Genomic DNA, 25,134 nt, shown 5'->3' with positions numbered 1-25,134 from the left:
CAGAAGCCCCATCAAAGTCGCCACAGCAGCCCATGCTAGCAGCCCATAAAAGGGGCAGTGGCGTGATGTGTCAGTGTGATTTAGGCTCAGGTTACTGGGAGGGACCAGGCTATAATCTTCCATAGACAGAGCTGAAGAAAGAGCCAGTATTCTAGCCGAGCCCCTGGCACCTGAACACACACACCGGCGTGACAGCCCCTCGGATGCTCCTCCACGGCTGGGGGGGAAACCGAGAGACCCTCCAACCTGAGACGGCCACACAGTGGCCGGCCTGTGAAGGGAGTCCAACCACCACCTCTCTTCCTGCACAGGACAGGGTGGTGGGTTTGTTGTTGGGGCCCCCCGGCCGTGCTGGACCCTGCCCATATGTGGCAATGTGCTGAGGGCTTAGGGTCCGTCTGAGGCTACCTTGCCCTAATTGGCAGCGGAGGATTGGAGCCCTGTCTGTCTAGCTGAACCCTCTGTCCTTCTGTCTGTTTGTCTGGCACCTGCTCAGACAAACATGCACCGATGCAGCCTGGTCGAGGCAAGGCGGCTTGTGTAATAAAACACTTACTGAGGCTGTCCCTGCGCCTCATGCTCTTCGCTAACAATAAAATACATACATTTATGTGCTATATCCTTGCATGCAGACCCATAGCAATAATGTAGACTAGGGGAACTGAAGCAACAGAATATTGCTCTTGATGTTCGCTGTTTAAAACCAATAATAACAGGATATATATACTGTATACACACACAGAGAGAGAGAGAGAGAGAGAGAGAGAGAGAGAGAGAGAGAGAGAGAGAGAGAGAGAGAGAGAGAGAGAGAGAGAGAGAGAGTGCTTTGTATTTTGACAAGTGTGTGTATTTTGATAACATAGTGGAGAGCGACTGCAGATGAAATGTGCTCTAATCCTAGCTCAGGACACCCTGTACCAGACAGGGCTAAGGACTGTCATGCACTGTTATAAAAACTGCTGTGGAGTTCTGTGGACACAAGCACCACCTGCTGGACAAAAGGAGAACTAGCTCCCCTATGGTAAAGAGAGCTTAATAAAAGTGGGAGCGCCAAACAATTATGGGCGCAGGAGTAGCACGCCTTTGATGTGAGGCTGGCTTTATGGAGAATGACTTCAGGGAGTAAATAGCAGGTTAGTAACCATGCCTGTCTGTTAGTCTGCTGTGCTCTGCAGACTGCAGTGGTCATAATGAATAGGTTGGTGTCTGCAGGCCCAAAATAGGACCATAGTCACTCATGCACACACACATGCGAGCGCACGCGCACGCACGCACGCACGCACGCACGCACGCACACGCACACACACGCACACACACACACACACACACACACACACACACACACACACACACACACACACACACACACACACACACACCAAGACAAGGAGAGACAGACTGAGAGACAAAGGCTGAGAGAAAGAGAGAGAGACAGAGAGCAGGAGGATAGGGGATTCAGTGTAACGTGAGTTGGGGAGTGAGTGAGATCGGGAGAAAGGGTGGTAAAGAACATCTGTGTGAGAGAAAGAATGAGTGAGAGACAAATAGAGAGTAAGACAGAAAAAGGGGGAAGGGGGTTATAGAAAGAGAGAAATAAGAGTTGGCCAGCAGCCCACGCGAATGACAAGTGTGTTCCACCCACCAGGGCCCATACAGAGAAGTGCTGTGACTACCAGGGCCTGGTTGTCAGGGAAACCTGGCCCATTTGTCACTCAAAGGAACTCCTTGTGAGGATCCCTGTGACCTCGGGTCTGGAGCGACGCGTCCTGAGTGAGCAAAGTTACAAATCTGAAGAGGCCAGAGAGTCACGGATCAGAGGAACCAGCGCTCACTCAGCCCCGCGTATACAGCCACACACCAGTGGTGTAAAGTAACTAAGTACATGTACTTACATTAAGTACGTACTTCCGCTACATTTATTTGAAAACTTTAGTTACTAGTTACTTTTCGGATATAACTTTTTTATTTTAAAACAAACATTAACCACTTTAGCCATGTTTTATACCTAGGTTTTTTGAAAATAGCCGATCGACTGGCAAAAAAAACGCTCCATTCTCATTGAAATGCATTGGCGGATTCCACTCTAGGTATTTTGGTGTGAGGGCACCCTAACAGAGTACATCTATCATTGCAGTATTGATACTTTTACTTAAGTAAAGAACGTGAGTACTTTTTCCACCACTGCCACACACTGACACAATGTTTTGGCGAAAACGTGTTGACAAAAACAATGTGTTTTCAGTTGTTAATATGTTGTCGCGCGACCAATTCTAGGACATTACCTTTTTCTCTCTCTCTCTCTGATTCTTGCTGGGATGCTTTAATAATAGATTACAGGTAATTAGACCGCAGTCTCATATATTATTCACCTTTGGCAGGACAGGCTGAGATCTCTCTCTCTCTCTCTCTCTCTCTCTCCCTTTCTATCTCTGTCGTTGTACTGTATCCCCCCGGCCCTCCAGTGAAAAAGCAAAGGGCAAAACTGCCCGACAACCAGCACAATACGGCAGATGACATTTTCAGCTTGCACGTGCTGTTCAGCAGACCAGGGACTGCCCCCGTCCTCTGCAGAGCGCTGCTACTGTATACTGTATATCATCGTTGTCGGGTGGAAACCTCGTATCTCCAAGTTTCAAATGTTTATGTTTAGTAAAGCCCTGCTTCATCATACAAGGCTGTTGCACAAAAGTAGTGAAAACAGCCGATTTACAAGCACACGCGAGGCGTTGTGTGCTTGTAGATCAGCTATTTTCACTAGTTTAGTTCATTTTTAAAATGATAAATACAAAACGAACATATGGCCATGGACATACAAGGTTTCCACCCGACAACGACAATATACTGCTGTATGTCCCTAGCGGGGTTACCTTTACAGTTACATTGAAGATTTTGATTACTATTACAAAACATAGATTAACCACTTTGGAAATAGCATGTCCAAAAGCTCAGAATTGCGAGCTTGTATATCTGCAAATTTCAAAAGATTTTCGTACATTTCAAAACTTGAAAATGGATATTCTGCATAATGAGTACTTTCTACTTTTAAGTACATTTTGATGCCAATACTTTTGTATTTTTACTCAAGTACATTTTGAATTCCGGACTTTTACTTGTTAAAAGAGGATTTCTACATTGCAGTATTGCTACTTTTACTTAAAGGGGAAGACCACCCATTTTCAATATTGAAATATGTCATTAATATACCTTAGATGAGTTGTGTGGAAATAGAAAAAAAGTTCCCCCCCTTCTGTGTTGCCTAGAACTGGAGGATTGATTTGGGGGTTTGTATTGTAAAGTACAATGTGTGATGTCATCAAGTTGTAATTTACAATACAAACCCCAAAATCAATCCTCCAGTTCTAGGCAACACAGAAGGGGGGGGGAACTTTTTTTCTATTTCCACACAACTCCTCTAAGGTATATTAATGACATAGTTCAATATTGAAAATGGGTGGTCTTCCCCTTTAAGTAAAACATTTAGAGCCTGAACCACAGGGTAGTGGTCCAGGCACCTAGGCTGGTAATTCAGCCCTTGCAGTGTTGCAGGTTCGAGTCCCGATCCTGACGACCTTTGCTGCGTGTCACCCCTCCCCCCCATCTCTCTCCGCGTTACCTGTCAGCCTACTGTACACCTATCAATAAAAGGCAGAAAAAGAAAAAGAAATAGTACATTTCCCACCACTTTTACCTTGCTCGCGCTGCTGGTCCCGTTGCTCCATGGACACCAGGGCTGAGAAGTGGGCCTGGTCGTAGGCCAACACCAGCGGCGAGCAGTGGCAGCGGCTTGGGGGCACCTCCAGAGGCAGATACAGACCTCCAAATGGGATGGGAGCAAACGCTGGGGAAGGGGGAAAAAAGAAAAGTTGTATTGGTAACTAACCCATGAACTCTGCCTATTGCGTCTTTCCATCGCAAGATCTCATCCATCGTTCACTTCCTGTTTATTCCGTTTGGGAGAAAGCCTGTATCTCGCCTCTATTGGAGATTTCTGATGTCATCAATCCCAGAACCGAACTGGCCCAAGAGCCTGCTCTGATTTACACCCTACCTTCCCCGAAAACGTTAATATTTAAGTCCATATATGTATATGGATATATATTAATAAAGGATAAAATAAATAAAATGTCCATATACAGTATGGGCATTCCCAGATGATGCCCTGTTAGGGTACCCCCTTATGCTCATATATGGGGATCCCCAGGCATCAAACCCAGGCCCTAACTCACAAGGCCCTGCTTGGCTTTACTAATTAACATACGTTTTATGCCCATATATGGAGATCCCTGTCCCAATGTCATCAATATTAAGGAAATATCTGGGAATACCTATATTTGGTAATGCCCATATATGGGCATGTTTTGACATAACATTGTTGACTATCATGCAGGGGTCTCCATACTGTATACTGGTCCGATATACAATTGGCACGCGCGCGCGCGCGCGCACACACACACACACACACACACACACACACACACACACACACACACACACACACACACACACACACACACACACACACACACACACACACACACACACACACACACACACACACACACACACACACACACACACACACACACACACACGCCTCCTCTTTCACTCACTCCTCAAACAAGTACAAGCAGCCAAATGTACAGGTAGGTGTGGCATGTTCCGCATGACTGTGCTAGCCAGAACAATTATAATATAACAACAAGATCATAACATTGATAACACCGGATGTAATAATAAAAGAAAACAAGATAAAGTAGTAGGTAAAGTAGGTAGTACTGTAGGTAAAGGGCCTTCACCTATACCTTACATTCTTTAGCAGCAATGGGGAGAGAGCAGAATATGGGGCGGGATGATTTCGTAGCTGTATACTGTATCAAAATAGTAAGGCATACCCATATATATATTTAAATTGTGTAAAAGGGGGTATTTACACACTGAAAAGGGATATGCAGCAAAGAACCTCGAGCAAAATTCAAACCCAGCTGCGGGAGGACTATAGCCTTATATTTGGGGCGGCAGTGGCTAATAAACCGCCATTAGAACACGGAGGGTTCCCAGTTCGATCCCGGGCTCCCCCAGAGTTAGTGTTGAATAGTCCTTGAGCAAGACTCTGAACCCCTAGTTGCTCCCGGTGAGCAGGTTGGTGCCTTGCATGGTTTCCTTCGCCATCGGTGTATGAATGTGTGTGTGAATGGGTGAATGTAATGCACAATCTCTGTAAAGCGTCTTGGATAAAGGCGCTAAATAAATGCACCATTTACCATTTATATTTGTGTTGTATGCACTCTTACCCGGTGAGGCCCCCTCCTACCTGATTTATTTCCTTTTTTCTCGGGTATTCAGTAGAGACTTTGAGTGCTCATTCGGTTAGATTTATGTGTAGCATTAGAGCCACACGGGACAACTACTGTACATGGCAAAGTCAACATTTGAGGGTGAATGTAGATGCTGCTACACTGTAGTAAACACAGCAAGTGCAAATAATGTATCCAACCCCTGTTAATCAGTCACTATAGGCTATGGTGTGCATTGTATTTTCTATTGTAGTGACCGTAATTTCTAGTTTCCATCTGTATGCTTATCTTAAGGTTTCAGAAAATAGTTGTAAATAATTTGTAAATGTTTCTTAATTCAATTATTCTGTGTAATGCACTGGCCTCTCAAAGACAAATTCCTTAAACGATAGAACATTACTTTCAGTATAAAGGTTCTAAATCAAATGCTGTGCTCTGCACTGAACACTTTGCTTAAATGGAATACTATTCATCAGGTGGAAAAACATGCAACGCCACTGTTGCTTATCACAACCCTGAAGGAGAAACTCACACCTCCTGTTGTTATGGCAGTCAAATGAGATAAAGCTGCTAGAGTCGTCATCCTTGGTCTGTATTCAAAGTTGCTATGGTTACACAGGCGTTAATCATGGCTATCATGAGATTGGAACTAGAAGGTAACTGGCTGTATTTACATTCAGTGTGTGTAGCTATAATCTCACAAACCACCGATCAATGTCAAACTTTGTATGCACATTTCCAGTAGGCCACAGAAGTCCCCTCCACACATAATGTTGTATACTTTTTGAAGCATTAAACTTGAATTGTATAAAGGAAGTCAACGGGGCTCTGATTGGGCTGTTCGCTTGCCCAAATTTGGAGTCATACCTTTACAGTATGTCAAAGATATGTTAGAGATGACTCATGTTATAGATCAGTGGTGGCTCAACCTTTTCAGGCCGCGACCCCCAAAATAATCATATTTTAACTGGTGACACCCCCACCCTGACGAGCTGGTGCACTAAGAGTTGAGGCATTACATTTTATATAATAATAATAATAGATATCCATTTCCTCCCACGAGGGAAATTCAGTATTTTCAGCCCAACCCAGCTGGTTCGCTGCCCACAAGGAGCGCGTGAGCAATTAGGGGTTAAGAGTCTTGCTCAGGGACACACATCGACATTGCTACCGTGGCCTGTAATCAAACCTGGAACAACCGGGGGCTCTGGTTCCCCAGGCGGACTCCCTAACCATTCAGCTATGCCGCCCCGCCCGTGTGTTATATAACACGGTTATTTTGTGAAAATAGCCGATCTACATGCTCACAATGCCTCGCAACGTGAGGCGTTGTAAGCATGTAGATCGTCTATTTTCACAATTTCTAACTGTAATGTTTGACAATTTGGCCAATTTTGTCATTTTAGAGGTATTAAAAAGTCCTTAAATTACAAATGTGCAAATACCCTCTATACACTTAAACCTTATGCTGGTTTGTTTACTGTTGAGTAAGAAAACGTCACAGGTAGGGGCTCCTGGGCAGGAGAGCCAGCTGGGTTCAATAGCAGTGGCAACACAGAAATCGGTGGGTAGCGTTAATTGGCATAACTAAATTGGGAGAAATTGGAAATAATTGTCTACTCTTAAATAATACATATATTTTAAACAGTTCTTCTGTTATGGCACAATCAGTAGGATATTCCTTAAAGGTCTTATGACATGAAATTTAAAAAATATATTGTATTTTTAGGCTTTATGTTTCCTGACCTCAATTACAAAAAAAAAAGAACTTTCAACATTCAGTGTTTTTTTTGTAATCTGTTGTTTTTGGAGCTGTGTGAAGCACAGGCTCCCTATACGTGGCCGTGTGGGTGTGTCTGTCTGTCTGTGTGTGTGTCTGTATGTAGCCTGAACTTCCTAAACTTCGGCACGCCACTAGTCCCACAGTTTTGCCACCACACACTCGCGCCATATGTCAAATCGAACGGCTTACTCGGGAATCGTGGGCTATTACTTTTCTAAGAGAAAGGTTCTATAGTTTAATTGATATTAATTTATTAGTGAATTAATTTTCCCCATTGACTTATAATGGGAATCGCAAAAACTCACATTCAATTATTTGTCTCTCGCAAACCATAGGGGCTAGAGTTTCAAGACTTGGAGAGGAGGTTCATAATGATTTCAAGGATTAAATAAAAAATAATTGTGTCATTTGGCCGCATGGTGGCGCCATAACACCCCACTTTACGTTTTGGCCTGTAACTCTTGAACCGTAGGTCGGAAAATTAAAAATATTTTTTCCCTGGATTCCTTGGGTCATGACGCATCTCCCCATATAGGCCACGCCCATTTGCGCCATGATAGATTTTCCGCCATCTTGAATTTTCTCCAAAACACACTTTTTGCTCCTTTTCCTACATATTTTCTTCAAATGTCACAAAAATCGGTACACATGATCCACACACACACACACACACACACACACACACACACACACACACACACACACACACACACACACACACACACACACACACACACACACACACACACACACACACACACACACACACACACACAGCTCCACTTCACACGGGTGTGATTTTTTTAATAATTAGGCTCAGAAAAGTGAGTTCATTGGCCTCTGGACGTACGTATCATCGCCCAGGGGAGGGTGTGGTTGTATCACCTTCTGTTACTTTCCACTGGGTTTGTATCGTTCCAATGCACCATTTTTACCATTTACCACTTTGGTTGTTGCGTTCCAAAAGATGCGACGATTAACAGGAAAGTTCCTGAACTACGACACCTACAGGAATCTAGGTATATTATCTTTGCAAGTCAAAATGCAACAGAACACAGAGAGAAAATATGTTTCACTGCCAACAGATTATCAAGAGTTACAAAATTAACATGTTATCTGAGTGGAGTTTTCAGTTTTAACATTTTAATACACGTTTTAATTTAAAGGACCAGGAAAAAGACGGTTATGATTGGTAAAAACAGCATGTCATAATTGCTTTAAGTAAATGTACTTTTACTCCAGTAGGATATTCTAGTTACTCTTTCTCACATGCATGCACACACACACACACACACACACACACACACACACACACACACACACACACACACACACAGGTTTAGACGGACTACCTTCTCCTCCTGAGTCTCTTAGCATGGTGTCAGCAACCACTACGATGGGCCTGCGCAGCACGTGGGCCAGGACAAACACATGGAACTCCTCCAGACTCTCATAGACCGGGTCCTCAGTGTTATCAACCCTGCACACACACACACACACACACACACACACACACACACACACACACACACACACACACACACACACACACACACACACACACACACACACACACACACACACACACACAGATAGGGCTGTCACGATTATGTCATAACAACACGTCGCATCAATATTCAGTGAAAACATATGAACACTTTTCAACACGGAAACGATTATGACAAAATAATTGCGATTAGACGATTATGTAATAATTGTGACATGCCTACGGACAGAGAGACATAAAACACAGGAGTTTTAGCAATAGACACAAGTAGGGCTGTCACAATTATTACATAATCGTCTAATCGTAATTATTTGGCATAATCGCAAATATTTGGTCATAATCGTCATAATCGTGTGAAAAATGTTCATACATTGATAAACATTTTCAGAAATAGTGGAAATAGCAGATCTACAAGCTCACAACGCGTCGCGATGCGACGCGTTGTGAGCTTGTAGATCGGCTATTTCCACTACCAATGTTATTTTTTAAGTAGAAAGTTGTCAAATATGTCAGTCATTTCTTTGTATATTTAGGTTATGTGTCATATCTGCCATGTGCAACTTCAAAGCCTAAAAGCTGAACAGAAATGTCATTATCAACGACAAAAACACAATTAAATCGTTAATCGCAATTATTTGAGTGACAATTAATCGTCTTGTAAAATGTCATATCGTGACAGCCCTAGACACAAGTCTAATAATGTGTTCACACTGGCAGATACAAAAAATACAAAGATACACATCATACAGTGTATATCATACAGCATAATTGTAGCTTTGTAGCTGTCGCATGACGGTGACATCCCTGACATGTATAAATGATGCTTTATTCAGCTGTTGTTGGCAGTGACAGACAGGAATGGGATAAACCACTGAAGTCCTACATACTGTACTCAGTAGGGGTGTAACGATACGTATAATAGCAATACGATACGCATCACAATACATGGTTGACGATACGATACATGGACGATATTCGTTCAAATCGATATAGAAACTATTTAGCAAAGAAATTAAATATGTGTGAAGCAAGGGAACAATGTATTATTATGAATATAAATAACAAAACACTGTGATTCTCTAGGAAATACATGGACATTTTTTGATTCAGTTACTATATCGTTACACCCCTAGTACTCAGGGATTAATATGTGATTTGTGAAACACTGTGAAAGGGGAAACCCCCCAACCTTGCATGGTTAGTCCAGGGATTAAAGTTGGTGTAAGAGGGTAAAGAAATCATAAATTAATAACATGGCGCATGCACCGCACACCCAATTTCTGGGGTGGTAAAATGGTGTTTCCCTGAAGTTCTTAACTCATTGACTGCCAAGGCCCGAGTTTCCCGAGTTATTACAGTAGTCCCAGGCTGCCACAGCCCGAGTTTCCCGAGTTGGAAGCCATTTTGAAAAAAAAATGATGATCTAGGCATGGGCGTGCACGATCCGTGCACTAAAAATTGATCCGTGCACTATAAATTTAGGAAGGTGGCAGTGTTTGTTTTGTCTGACTTTGAAGGCTTCTATCTCATGAATGCCTGAACGGATTTCCAAGCGGATTTTTTTGTTTGAAAGCTGTTAAAAAGTACTACACATATGGTGCATATATGGTGCATGGGCGTGCACGATCCGTGCACTAAAAATTGATCCGTGCACTAGAAATTTAGGAACGTGGCATCCTGGTACTTGGCGGCCATCTTGAAAAGGGCATTCAATGAGTTAAGTGCCTTCACTATGAATGTGTGTATGCCATCCAGTACTTTGTGCGACAAATAACAAAAATAGCAAACAACCTTTATAAGCTCCTCAAGTCACGATGGATGCAATGCAACGCCTTGTGAGTTTATAGATCAGCTATTTTAGTAAATAAATAAAAAAATCATTGAATGTGTTTTTTATTTTTTGCCCAAAAATAGGGAAAACAACTAATTTGCTGCCCAGCTGTTGCCTGCCAAAAACATATATATACGTTTTACCATTTTTGGCCACTGGGGGGCACTGTTCACTAATATATGAGACAGCAATGTGTTCACTGCTCTCTGGGCTGCCTGTGATGCTGATAAAAAATTATAAAAAATGTATTCATGTAATCAGCTTTCTGCACACCTTCTTCAAAATGGCCGCCAAAATGGCCGCCATCCACATGCTGTAATTGTTTGTGTGTGTTAATCTAAAAATGGATTTTTCTTGGGGTTGATTATATTTTTCTGCCAATTGCAAGGGGGCAATGGACATCTTCTGAGAGCTTTTTTTTTTCTTCAAAAAAATATATATTTTTTTAATTTATTTCATTTTTTTTTTTAAATGGCTGAAATGTCTTAGATAGAGGTTTGGCAAAACCCTTGGCAGGGAATGAGTTAATGTGGTTAATAAACCTGCACATTTCACACGGTGGGGGAACTGGATATGCTCCTACAGTGATATTACCCGCTCAGCTCTATAGTGCTCTGGTGTAACCCGATCTTTCAACAAAATACTCATGGCAACCATAAAGGTGATAGCAGTGACACACAGCACACAAGGCCCCATCTGCTCGTATACAGTATGTGCGTGTGAATGGGAAGAACAACAACAGCGAGACAGAGAGAGACAGAGGGGGAGAGAGAGAGGGAGCTTCCAGGCATGCAACCACCAGGGGACGTGCAACAATTATGTTGTCAACCACACAGTCCCACTGCCAAATTCACTCTTAATCCATTCAGAACGGGTACATTATTGTGTATCATTATTTTATGCTTTAACTATTGAAAAATAGCAGATATACAAGCTCACAGCGCGGCACCGAGTGCCGCGCTGCGAGCTTGTAGATCTGATATTTTTGAAAAAACGTGAAAATTTGAATTTTGACCCGATTATATAAGTGTCTTTTGAATCCTTCTAAGGTTTTTTGAAAAAAACTATGTTTCTATGTCAGCAATCTGGCTAGCCATCGTCAAAGAAAAGGTCCTTTTCACTCAACTGGAGCTCAGTTAGTCTGTTCCTGAGAGACTACTATGTCAGTGGTTCTCAAACCTTTTCATGTGATATTTATTTGGCCACGGACCCGCATTTCAAAATATTTAGTTCCAGGGACCACCCAGAAGCAAAATCTGAGTTACAAACGTTCGCTTTACATATATTCAAAGATTTGTTTTGCACACATTTTCACGACTTTTTCAAAAATAGCAGATCTACAAGCTCGCAGCGCGGCACTCGGTGCCGCGCTGTGAGCTTGTATATCTGCTATTTTTCACTGGTTAAAGCATTCAATAATTCTAGGCCCTAAATGGGTTAATGAAGAGCCTCTTAATATGTGAGTCCCACTCGGCCTCTTTATGGTCTCATTAAGACTGGAGGGCCATCAAAACGGACCTAACCTGATTACTGTACCGCAGACAAACTCCACGAGAGATTAAAACCACCAGGACTGGGATTTCATCGTTTTAAGGGGCAAGGCCACTTGGCCTTTGGTGTCCATTTTTTGAGGGGACAAAGGCCAAATGACAGGGCAGGAAGGCCATCAAATAAAACTAGTTATTAATTTAATTTAAGGTTAAGGGTGATTATAAATGTAATATGTCGACTATCTGCAGTGAGATAAATAAACTGTGGTGTTTAAAATATGATCACAGTTACTGGATCCGTTTAAAGATGGGGACTCAGGGGAGTTGGGAATACAGAATATCAAACAAAAGACAATATTGTCTACATGACAAGAGATATACACTGGTGTCTACAAGACAAGAAAGAGTCAGAGGAGAACGTGCTTCAGTCAGATGGATTAAGGTCACTGTGGCCTCAGGGCATGGCATTTTTTGAAGGGCACAATGCCAAACGAGGGGCAACGATGGCCATGGCCTTTGTGGCCTCCATGAAACTCCTGCCCTGAAAACCACCATGCACACTGAATTTAACGTAGCATCGGGGGACATTTTTATATAGAAATTAAAGACATATGTTGATACTGGCGATATTGTCCATAATTGCAGAGTAAAGAGGCTTGGGGCTTGGAATTGCACTTAACTGACAATCACAGATCCAAAATGTCTGCCGATTGCTTACGTACTGTAGTCATGGCAATCTACTGAAATTAAAACTGCTTTAGTCAGCGGTCCATTGCATTTAAGATGTTCCACTAACAGTGACACCTTGTCAGTTCATAGTTATTCTTTAATTATTTCCAATGGAGAGAGTACATGAGAGTATGTATTTGAGTCACACTGTGTGTGTGTGTGTGTGTGTGTGTGTGTGTGTGTGTGTGTGTGTGTGTGTGTGTGTGTGTGTGTGTGTGTGTGGCGCACGCGCGAACAAGCGAGTAATGGCTGATTCATACTCTGTCTGTCCCACGAGACCAAAATAGCAGAAATACAAGCTCACAACGTGTCGGATCCGCAATGCGTTGTGAGCATGCCACTACTGGTGGGAATGGAACAGTGTTTCTCTGTGTGTAGGAGGAAACCACAGTCAGCTTCCGGGTGGACTCCCTGACCCTAGTTCAACCCAGACACTGATTCTCAAACCTTTTCAAGTGATAGACTCCTAAACCATTCAGAATGGGTACATATTATTGTGTATCATTATTTTATGCTTTAACTATTGAAAAATAGCAGATATACAAGCACTGAGTGCCGCGCTGCGAGCTTGTAGATCTGCCATTTTTGAAAAATCTTGAAAATTCAAATTTTGACCCGATTCTATAAGTGTCTTTTGAATCCTTCTAAGGTTTTTTGAAAAACCTATGTTTCGATGTCAGCAATCTAGCCAGATATCGTCAAAGAAAAGGTCCTTTTCACTTAAATGGAGCTCAGTTAGTCTGTTCTTGAGAGACTACTATGTCAGTGGTTCTCAAACCATTTCATGTGAAAGACCCCCAAAATGATATTTATTTGGCCAAGGACCCCCATTCAACATATTTAGTTCCAGGGACCACCCAGAAGCAACATTTGAGTTACAAACGTTCGCTTTGAAAATACATATATTCAAAGATTTGCACACATTTTTACGACTTTTTCAAAAAATAGCAGATCTACAAGCTCGCAGCGCGGCACTCGGTGCCGCGCTGTGAGCTTGTATATCTGCTATTTTCACTGGTTAAAGCATTCAATAATTCTAGGCCCTAAATGGGTTAAAGCACTACTTGAAACCAAGGGAAAGAAAGACGTGCCAGTCAAAACACTGGTTGGATTCAACCTCCAGCTCACAAGGACCATTTGCACACTCTATCAATATCCAACCTCACCAGTAGATGGCAGAGTATCACAATCTGATTTCCACTTGTGTTATTATTATTGTAGGTCATGGCGGCGCTCTGGGAAGGCTCTGCGGTCCAGGAGAAGAGCGCTTGCAGGCTTTCCTGACAAATCCATCTCGGTGAAAAGGTCAGCTTTTAATTGCGAGCCCTGTCTGGTGTTAATGGGCAACCATCCTACATCCTCAGCCTTAATTTAACTCCAAGAATGTAAAAATGGAAGCTCCCCAGAGGTAAATGATACACTGAGGATTTCTCTGCATATAATGATGGTCCCCTAATGCACGCTTGCGGGAAGGTAAAAGTCCCTTCTTTAGTCCCCAGATCCCCAGTCTTCAGACATTGATCACAACAAGTGATGCAAGGTTGCAATTGCAGCAACCGTTTGTCTATGTCTTGGATTTTGCCACTGGCGTGTCCATCTGCAAGATTCCTTAGTGTTGTTTCAACTCCGACAGTGTTAAATTAACGCGCAGGATTTTACATTTTGAATTAATCCATTTGAATGAAATTATACATTTTGGACCAAACACGAAAAATTACACAATGCTTCGCGACACAACATTGTGAACTTCGATCGTTTTTAGCAAAGTATAGAATGTGTAGAATGTGTGTGTGTGCGTGTGAGATTTCTTTAAAGTAATTGATATCATAGAATAACCGATAGGAAAATACTTTTACACGCAGCTGTCATATTGCTGGATTCTGGCTAGGGTGAGTCAGGTGAGTGAGAGCACACGCTGCACACGCGTGGGCTCGCTGGGCTTACAGAGAGCACAACAGTCTTACCCGCCACTGGTGTTGCCGTTCTTGCTGAGGTGGGTGCGCGGTTCACTGGAGGCCAACTTCAGAAGCTCGTTCCATTCTCTCTCCCACTCCTCCTCCGTGTACACCAGTCCTGACTGCAACGTGTGCACATGCACGCACACGTACGTATGTACGCACATACATACACACAGGCACACATGGGGGAAATGGAAAGTGATAAGCACGTGCTCATGTTCACCCACATAAATGCCTCTTACCACTATTTCACTTCTCTTAAATCTCTGTCTGCATCTACGGGCTGGTTCCTGAAGTTCTCTTGGGTCCCTATTATTTAGGGCACTTTTTTATAGCTCTTTTGCATATAAAGTACTGTATTAAGTGGTTAACACCCACACATGTATATGGACTTACTGTAGTTTAGACAAGGGGAATCTGGACTCTGGGTTCTTTGTCCTGACCAGTGGCGTGTTCTAGACTTTTTTGGAGGGCATAGTATAATCTATGATCCGTGGCTATTCGTGTGGCCAGGGCATACGCCAGTGCCAGTGCATAATGCCTATTAAATACGCTACTTTGAAAGGTTCACGAGGGCAGACGAAATTCATATTTGTATTTCACACAGCAGACGCTGTATACGTGCGTTAGGTAGAACACAGCACTGGTCCTCCTGACCTACTATTGTACATGCTGAATGCTGTTCAGGTCGTTCAATGCTATTCAATTATTATTTAATTTGGTTAGATACACCCCTTGGATATGACACTAGTATGTCACAGGGACTTACCCCCCCAATCCAACCCTTGATGCTGAGTGCCAAGCAGGGAGGCACTGGGTCCCATTTTTCTGGGTCTTTGGTATGACCCGGCCGGGGATCGAACCCCGACCTCCCAGTCTCAGGGCGGACACTCTAACCACAAGGCCACTGAACTGGTAACTTTTGCTGTTTTTCAATTTGAATCCTCAAAAGTACCCGTTTTGAACATAACTGTACAAGTTTACACCCGACAGAGACGATTTGCCGGCAGGGTTCATGAGAATCCAACCGTCTGTTCTCAAATGCAGCACACTTGTTAAAGACGGAGAAAAACAGTTGATGTAGATCAGTGTTTCTCAAATGGGGGTACGCGGAGGTACTGCAGGGGGTACTCAAAAATCCCCCCCAAAAAAGAAAAATAGAAGTAGGCCTATAAATCACTGTTATGTTTAATGACGACACTTGGAGAAACGTGTTGTTAGCCTGATAGTTGCTAACCCAAATTGCATGGTACCAGGCAACTGGGATGTGTTTGAATGATGTTTGATTGCAAGTTATTGACATGAAAACTGGACTGAAAAGTTATGGCTCCAGTGTGTAAAATAAATCTGTTCAGGAGGCACCGTTTGAAACTCTCACTCCCTTTCTTATTTGTGATGTTATATTCTTGAAAAGGGGGGTTATAATAGCATCATACCACTAGTTATGGTTTTATAGGGTTTTATAAGGAAAACGTTGTTGTTGGGTAAAGGGGGTACTTGGATTCAAAGATCTGGGAAAGGGGGTACTCAAGCCAAAAAAGATTCAGGGTTCCCACACATCTTTACCAATTAATTTCCAAAACTTTTCCAAAACTTTTCCAGAATATTTTACCCGATTTCCAGGACTATATAACAATAATTCAGCTCAATAACGAGTCGCTTACTCCTAGGCGCAATGCCCAAAGACAGGTAGTGTATGCCAGTGGTTCTCAACCTTTTCAGGCCGTGACCCCCAAAATAATCATATTTGAAGAGAGTTGAGGAATTTTGTATAACACGGTTTTATTGTGAAAATAGCCGATCTACATGCTCACAACGCCTCGCGTTGCGAGGCGTTGTGAGCATGTAGATCGGCTATTTTCACAATTTCTGCCTCTAATATTTGACAATTTGGCCAATGTTTAATTTGTCATATCAGTATTAACAAAATCAATAACGAATGCATAGTTATTTTTTCCAGGACCTTCCAGGACCCTTGATCAATTCCAAAACTTTTCCAGTATTGGTAAAATATTTTTCTAATTTCAAAATATTTCCAGGAGTTTCATGACCGTGGGAACCCTGACTGATGTAGATGACGTGAATGTATTTGTGTAGGTGTGTACAGTGCATCGGATGGACGCCCGCCTGACCTCCTTGTTCTGCTGGGTCTGCTGCCACCTCCACCGTCTCTTCAGAGCCGCTTTCTCAGCTCCGCTCTTCATCATGGTGTAGAGAGACTTCCTCAGCATCAGGTCTCTGTCGTGGAAGCCCCACATCCCTGACGGACAACACAACAACACGCAACCATTAAGAACTCATTTGCTGCCATTTAACAATACCTTCGTACTCTCATATGCCCCTGTCTCCATAGACTTCCATGTAATTCATAGTGCACGGATCATGCACACCCATGCCTAGATAATGCACCACGTGTGTCCACATTGCTCACAGCTTTCAAGCAAAAAAATCCGAATGGAAATCCGTTCAGGCATTCATGAGATAGCAGCCATTATGTTTTCCTACAATTTAGGCATTCAGCAAACGCTCTTAATCCAGACCGACTCATGAAATGCATAGCAATAGTAATCTATAAATATTGGCAGACTAAGAACGTGTCGTCAGTCTAACAGTAGAATAAAGTAATCTGTACTTTGAAACTATAAACAATATAGGATGCCAGGTCAACAATGACCTAGCATCAGTCTATATAACATGCTATCTAAAAAACATTTTAGCCTTTGCATAAGCCTGTATGGTCATCGAGGCTAGAGCAAGTGCTACGGTAAGGGCTAAGGTTCAGATTACGGTGGAAGCTAGTATCAAAATAATAATGAATATGTTTTGAGGTGACCCCCCCCCCCCCCCCCAGTTCATCTCCCTCGTATCTAACACTTCACTTGTTGCCCCAGCAAAGGCCCTTAATCCTCTGTCAGCATAGATTAAATTCATGTGTCTTGGATTTATTATCCCCAGCAGCCAGGCTCTCTCTCTTGATTCCAGTGTTTCTCACCGGAGACAATCAGCCCTGGCTGCCTCAGCCCCCAAGTCTGACAGTCTCCTGCCCTCTGCAGGGTCAGCCCATCTCCAGTGGTGGAAAAAGTACTCACATTCAAAAATTAAAAATAAATTGGTATCAAAATGTACTTAAAGAACCAAAAGTGGAAAGAACTCATTATGCAGAATGTCCCACGACACAAGTTTTCAAATGTATAAAAATCCTTTGAAAATGGCAGATCTACTAGCTCACAATGCGTCGCATCGCAACCCATTTTTTGGGGAAAAATTGAAAAAATTGAATACAATAAAAAGATATTAATAATAAATGAAAAAAGTTCCACTCAGTGCCAGCTGACATATTAGGACAGTATGAGTCACCAGAAAAAAAAAGTTTTTGATGAATCTATCATGGTTTAAACCAGGGGTGTCGAACTCATCTTGGGGTGAGGGCCGCATTGGATGAAAGGCGACTTGATGAGGCCGAACCAGTCGCGGATCGGATGGCATGCACACTCGCGCACATGTTCGCTCTGTTTTTCTTCCTGTCGTCTCAGCCACTGCTGTAGCTAGCAGTATAGCAGTATATCATTTTACAAATTGTGTTCATTATTAAGTAAAATAGCTACTTTCATTATTGGTATTACAGTTGCAGTTAGGTACGAGAGATGCTATTTGTTTAAAGGAGTAGTTCATCCCCAAAATGACTTTTTTTTCTTTGATTACTCACGCCATGGAGAATTGAGTTCAATAATATATTTTTATTTTATTTGTTGCATTACTAAGACAAAAATGTGATAATAGTACACTTCCCCCCATTGATTCCGGATCCGGAATCAATAGGCATGCATTTATTGTAATAAAATTTCTGTTTTAGGAATGAGTCTACATTGGCTCCATGGCATTTTGGGGGTGAACTACTCCTTTAAGAAGTGCCAATAAGAATAAACCATTTGATAATAGAATAATTCAATTCCTGATAGTCTCCAGTACGCTATAATTTGTAAATGGCTAAAAAAAATATTATTGATGCAGGACAATAATTATTTTTATTGTATTTTATAAAAAAATAAATAAAAGTAATGAACAATAATGGCATATTCAGAAAATATCGGAATAATAAAACTTTTACATTTTTATTATTATTATATTTTTTAAATAAGTTATTTTTTTAACAACATTAATTTCCATGTCTAATATGTGTAATCTTTGAGTACAGTTCGAATATTGTAGGTATGTTCAGGTATTATTCATAGCCAGACCAACCACCCTATTCCTAGCAATGCTGTCATCTTCAAAGAGAGAGAGAGAGCTGGTCACTTAACATTCCAATCAATCAACTCAATCACTGCCAGGTGGGAGAAACCTAGCCTGCAGTGTACAGACATTAGTTAGGTTAATTCTTAAAACAATCATAACTCTTGACAGGAATGGGCTAGAGACTTACTTTTTTTTTCTAAATGCTCAGAAATGTATGCTCTAGCCTGGGGGCCGGATTGAATCATCTTGCGGGCCGGATTCGGCCCGCGGGCCGTATGTTTGACATCCCTGGTTTAAACGGAGTGTGAAGTTACAATGGGTTTGTATAGGAATGGGCCCTGGATGGGGAGTGTCTGATAAAATGTATCAAATATCTAATATCTAAATATTGAATCAAGCAACTTAAAATCTGTCCAGGGTGTTCAAAAAAGCCTGATTAGACGATAACAGGGGTTAAAGCCAAAACAAATCCCAAGACTGAAATTTATTTTCAGACCATGTCCCAATATGTGATTTTTGAGCACAGTGCACAGCAATATTTGGAGTGTTTCCCTGAAGTTCTGAACTGCCTTCACTGAATGTGTGTGTGCCAATCTATGCTTCATTTTATAGAAGTATCTTCTGAAGTTCTGTTGTGTTCTATGCTAGTCTGGCCAATTCAAATACTCAGATCTATATCTATATATTATAACTTGACGTCTTTGTCATTTATTATTTTTGCGGATCTGCAATGATCTCAGAAATGGTCTCAAAATGAGAGGACAGCGATGTTTTGAATAAATGAAAGGATGATATTGACCGGATATAAGCAGGTAGATTGTTCCAGTCGGAAGGAGCTTTAAAACTAAAGGATTTTTTGCCAACTGAGGTGGGAACTTTAGGTGGAACTTTGAAATAAATTTGTGAACAATGTCTCAGTTGATGAGAAGATGTGAAGGGGTCCATATACTGTTTGAGATATTGTGGGTAATTAAAATGAATACATTTAAAAATGAATTGAAACCAGTGTTGCTGTCGTCTCATTGTGGGAGATGTCAAATTAGGTGTCAGACCGCCATTCCGAAACACCGCCATTCCGAACATTGACTAGGGTTAGGGTTAGGGGTAGGGTTAGGGGTAGGGTTAGGGTTACTTAGGGTTAGGGTTAGGGTTAGGGTCAGGGTTAGGGTTAGGGGTAGAAGTCAATGTTCGGAATGGCGGTGTTTCGGAATGGCGGGGTGTAACCGTCAAATTAAGGTTTTCATACATGGTACAGTGATGTGTCCTATATGGGCAGTCTCATCATCACACCTCTCCTCTCCTCTGTGTCCTCTGCACTCTGCAGCTGTGGCACACAGCGCTGACACAGCTGTGGCAGTGATTGGCCCCCACGTGGCCACGAGGGACTCACCTAATGAAGCGGCGTGCAGCAGGCAGTTCCCGTCGCCGGTGGTCGCCAGGGGGAGGAGCTTTTTACAGCCAGTGCACATGGTGGACCACCAGTTTAAACGGCCTGCGGACATGGAAAAATACATACTTAGATGAGCTGCCATTCTTCAGCAGCGTAGTGAGTGGAGAGACCACAAGGGAGGAAGAAGAACATAGGACATGTGATTGATTACTGCAGGGGTCTTCAACAGGGGGTCCGGGACCCCTAGGGGTTCCTCAGAGTTACTACAGGGGGTCCTCCACATCGTTGTGTGATAGAAACTTTTTTTTCTCCTTTTTATATTAACCACTTACTTGAACCCTAGTGTCCATATTTCAGAGAACTTTAGCCAAAAATAGCAGATCTACAAGCTCACAACGCCTCGCAGCGCGAGGCGTTGTGAACTTGTAGATCTGCTATTTTCAGCAAAGAGCTTTGGTGTAGAGGGGAAAAAGAGCAGACTAAGTAGTAAGTACAGAGGGAGAAGTCAAGTTTTTTAAGTATTGACGGTTCAAGTGGTTAAATATCTGAAAACACAAATTGACATGAATCCAAAATACACTGACGATTGTCCTGTCAAACAATGAAACTATATAGAATCTATTAAAAGGTTGTGGGGGTCCCTGCTTCATCTCTCTCTCAACTAAGGGGTCCTTGGCCTGAAAACGTTGAAGACCCCTGGATTACTGTATGTAGTCTGTTCATTAACTGGTTATATTTCTAAGTGATAAGTAATTTCCTGTATGGACCTTTAACTGACCATACCAACATCAACATCAACTGACAATATCATACAACAAAAACAAAGACCATTTCTCTTAATGGCATTATTCTTTTGATTTTGTCAATGTTGATTACACATCATTGCAAGGTTAATAAGTCGTTGACACTGACATTTGAAATTCAATTGTAAATCAATCTTTTCTCCAGGGACAATTTTCAGCTTTACTTGCAATGATAATGTAAAGTGATTAAATGAATGATAAATGATACTTTGTGTGCTGCGTTACCTACAGTATCTTAAGCAAAGTTCAAGACTCTGCAAGTTGATTTTTCTACCGACCTCCTATCCAGTTGCTTCCTTGAAAATTATACAAACCACAGTATGGTATTCACTTTGCCCTGATGACTGGTTGTGGTCTAAACATGTCAGCTTAGCTATGTATAAATAAAGCTTTTTTATTTATCTTTAATATGTATTTACCTTTGTCCTCCAGTTTTTATTTGTGTGCCCAGATCCTTCCTTTGTTTTTTCTATGGTTATTTCCATTTGATCCAGGATCACCATCAATATCTTTACATATTACATTGTTCTCTGTTGAGCACCTGGTTGTCATTTCTGTGTTTTTTTACAAAGTAATCAGTCAAGCAAATGGTTTGTTGTAGTCAGTGGGCTAAACATGCCAGACCACTGTTACGGTCCATTATCAATGACACAATCTATAAAGAATATTATATTAATTGGTAATATTATATTATAAACCCCTTGCCGTGAAGACTGCTTGGCGCAAGCAAGCACACATACTGTAAAAAATCCAAATAATATCCTGCAGTTTTTCAAGCTAATCTTCACTTCCTTACCGGTATGAGTAATGAGTGAAGTCAGTCAACGCTCACTGTATCACAGAGGGAGCCAATCAAAAGCAACACACAATGCCTAAGTGGTGATATCACACAGAAATCTACCCGCTGACAGTAGGGGCCACTAATGGCCTTGAGAACTGCTCCAGAACTATAACTATTGTAGGATCATACTGTAAAGTATCATTTTCAGGACGGGACATTAATCGATTGACGGCCTGATACATACATTCAAAAAATTTACAGTGGAGAATTTCTATTTAATAATACATTTTACACATTTTAAAGTTGAACTAGAAATACTGTTCCTACAAAACAGTGTGGGCTCGCATGTAACAACATGTATGGGCATAAAGATCTACCCTTAGGCTGCACCTCATTGGCTAAGGGCCCTGCCTTTGTACTATCGAGGAGAACTTGACTGATAGATAAATAATGAAGATAACATACGTGTGCTCGCTTTCAACGAGCCCACAACAACTAGAAATACTGTTCCTACGAAACAGTGTGGGCTTGCATGTAACACCATGTATGTGCATAAAGATCTACCCTTTGGCTGCACCTCATTGGCTAAGGCACCTGCCTTTGTACTATTGAGGAGAACTTTACTGATGGATAAATAATGAAGATAACATACGTGTGCTCGCGAGCCCACAACAATTAAAACTGACAAACTGGCATCAAGCCCTCTTTTTCCTATTTGAACATAACCAAGTGTCTAAGTCCGGCATTATCACATCATATAACGAAGGCTCCTTGAGGGCAATATTAACCTTCAATCTTTTTTTGCATGAACCTAGTGTAGAGTTTGGCGGGCAACGGCTGAAACAATCCCTTGTACTCTCCTATACTCAGCACAAGCGGCCGCCATGAAACTACTCTGAAATCACGGAACCGCTCATATTCGTTCCTACATTATCTGCACTCTCCCCTCCCCCGCTGTATGCCTGGACTTTCTTTTCCACATTTTACCCTGCCTCGGTCTGTGTCCCTGGGGGAGGAGACAGCTCATGCTTCTCTGCCCCGGTGCACCATGCAGCCTCGGTGCTCCGGGCCCGAGGTGATCTGAAGGCATCATTTATTCAACAGTAAACACAGAAGTGGCTGTGAATGATTCGCCCCTCAGTGTTTAGATCTGCTTGAAATACAGATGTTTTTCTTTTTCTTTTTTCAGTGTTTCCTTCAATTGTTCTTTGATGCATGACACTTTGCTATGAACGGACACTTTGCTATGAAAGGAACCCCCCCCCCCACACACACACTCCCAACTTTGCAAATCATAGTCCATTGCTGTCCCTGCACAGGCCCATTCTGGGGTATACTTTTTATTTTAAAGACCACTTTAAGAGAGCTAATCTCTTATTTATGTGCTTCCAAACCAAGTAAAATGGAGGTCAATGGCGTTCTTGGTCCCGCGATTCTGCCTTGTTGGCTGTCCCCGAATGTCTGACAGGAAACAAGTTAGAAAGCATGTTTTTGATCTCTGTATCGTGTGGGAAAGCCTGCACAAAAAAAAATTGAAACTTCACAAACTAGTTCCTCTCACTGAGGTTCAAAGCTTTAGTCGAGTCTACGGAAGATTAATCCCTCAGGAATGGTGACTGCTTCTGAATTACTTGATGTCTAGCTTCCAGACTACGGTGCGGTTCTACTGTAGCTCTCCCGTCTCTCTCGGAGTTTTTGCTGCTATTTGAAGCTTTACACCCATTGTAGCTTTCCCAGACAGGTCCTCCAAATCAAAATGAGTCAGAAACTGTGTTGATTTTGTCGACTAAAACTATGAAGAAAAATGTATGTCGACTACGTTTTTTTCACTGATGAAAACGAAATAAAAACTAAACTATGATGACTAAAACTAGACTAAATAAACGTTAGGGAGGGACTAGTGGTCATTTTATGTTTGGTTGTTCTCAGGTGTTGCGTGCTGAAAATAGCAGATCTACAAGCTCACAACGCGTTGTGCGCTTGTAGATCGGCTATTTTCAGCACGCAACCAAGTGTAAAATCAGTCATTACGATGCCGTCAAGGCCTGCCAAAATACATGATGATACATGATATTTAGTCGACTAAAATTAGACTAAAAATAAAACTGTTCGGGTGACTAAATTATGACTAAAACTAAAAGACATTCTATTCAAAAGACTGACTTAAAACTAAATCAAAATGTGCTGTCAAAAACAACACTGGTCAGAAATCACATTTCTGATTATATGATCTTTGAAGCACATCTTCAGTGAAGCACGGCCATGCGGTCGGTACTCACCAGCCTGCTCCAGAGCCATCATGGTGGACTGCTCGATGAGGTCTCTCTCTATGAAACTCCTGAAGTCCTCGCTGTAGACGCTGAGGTCGGGCAGTTGGAATGTGTAGATGGGCATGTCGAGGGGGAACTGTTCGCTGGTATCGTTGGCCACTTGCAGCCGTGCCAAGGACATGATGGCAGAGCTGGCGTGGGAGATCCCACGGGACAGGCGCTTCTCTAAAGGAGGTGGGGGGGGGGGGGGGGGGGACAAGGGAAGAGAGAAGGCAAAGAGGTAAAATGGGACACGATTGTATACGAATTGAAGAGATTACAATTCAGGGTTCCCCAATTAGTTTTCCCCAAGGGCCGAATTATGTCTAGGGTACCAAGCCGAGGGCCACAACATTGCAGGGGGCGACGGTGGCGTTCCCACTACTCCAGCGACAGTTTTCGTCGTTGTTGGGTGAAAATCTTGTATGTCCAAAACTGTTTTGAATTTATCATTTTAAAAATGATTTAAACAGCCGATCTACAAGCACACAACGCCTGGCACCTGCTGTTTTTACTACTTTTGTGCGACGGCCTTGTATGATTTGCGAAAGAACGTACAAATTTGGAGATACAAGATTTCCACCCGACAACGACGATATACTAGTGTTGTTGCTGCTCTTATACCACCATTATTACTGGGGTTGGTGTGGGCCAGACAGTAGCCCCCCGCGGGCCGCCTATTGGGGAACCCTGGATTACATGTTAAGCTATACTAGCCCTTACCCGTTCAAAGATATGAGCTCCAAAATGATGTGCAGTGTGTGGGTTATGGGATGTGCACTGTGCACACAGTATATGAGGGATGGAAAGTAACTTTAACTGGTGCTTGCATGATGTAGGAGCATCAATGTAAGAAACCCGTTTCGTTTAATGGCTACAGAGATACTGTTCCCCCCCCCCCCAGCCCGCCCGCCCACCCGCCTGCACACACACCCGCCTGCCTGCACACACACACACACACACACACACACACACACACACACACACACACACACACACACACACACACACACACACACACAC

General features: G+C 42.4%; 1 protein-coding gene across 1 annotated transcript in view; it reads right to left on the bottom strand.

The window, feature by feature from the left end:
* Positions 1–25,134, bottom strand: part of otud7a (OTU deubiquitinase 7A) — a gene marked incomplete at its 3' end in the record, with an annotated part of 50,178 nt that overhangs the window by 12,633 nt on the left and 12,411 nt on the right. The window contains exons 3-8 of the mRNA XM_080737694.1: positions 24,082–24,297; positions 20,219–20,320; positions 16,725–16,852; positions 14,599–14,711; positions 8,430–8,557; positions 3,689–3,838 (exon numbers count right to left, since the gene is read on the bottom strand). Coding sequence (XP_080593820.1) covers positions 3,689–3,838; positions 8,430–8,557; positions 14,599–14,711; positions 16,725–16,852; positions 20,219–20,320; positions 24,082–24,297 — 837 coding nt within the window. The remainder of the gene's footprint in view (positions 1–3,688; positions 3,839–8,429; positions 8,558–14,598; positions 14,712–16,724; positions 16,853–20,218; positions 20,321–24,081; positions 24,298–25,134) is intronic.

The sequence above is a fragment of the Nannobrachium achirus genome, assembly GCF_963921795.1.
Source record: "Nannobrachium achirus genome assembly, chromosome: 11".
In the NCBI taxonomy this organism is placed as follows: Eukaryota; Metazoa; Chordata; class Actinopteri; order Myctophiformes; family Myctophidae; genus Nannobrachium; species Nannobrachium achirus.
This window is presented reverse-complemented; position numbering and strand designations above follow the sequence as displayed.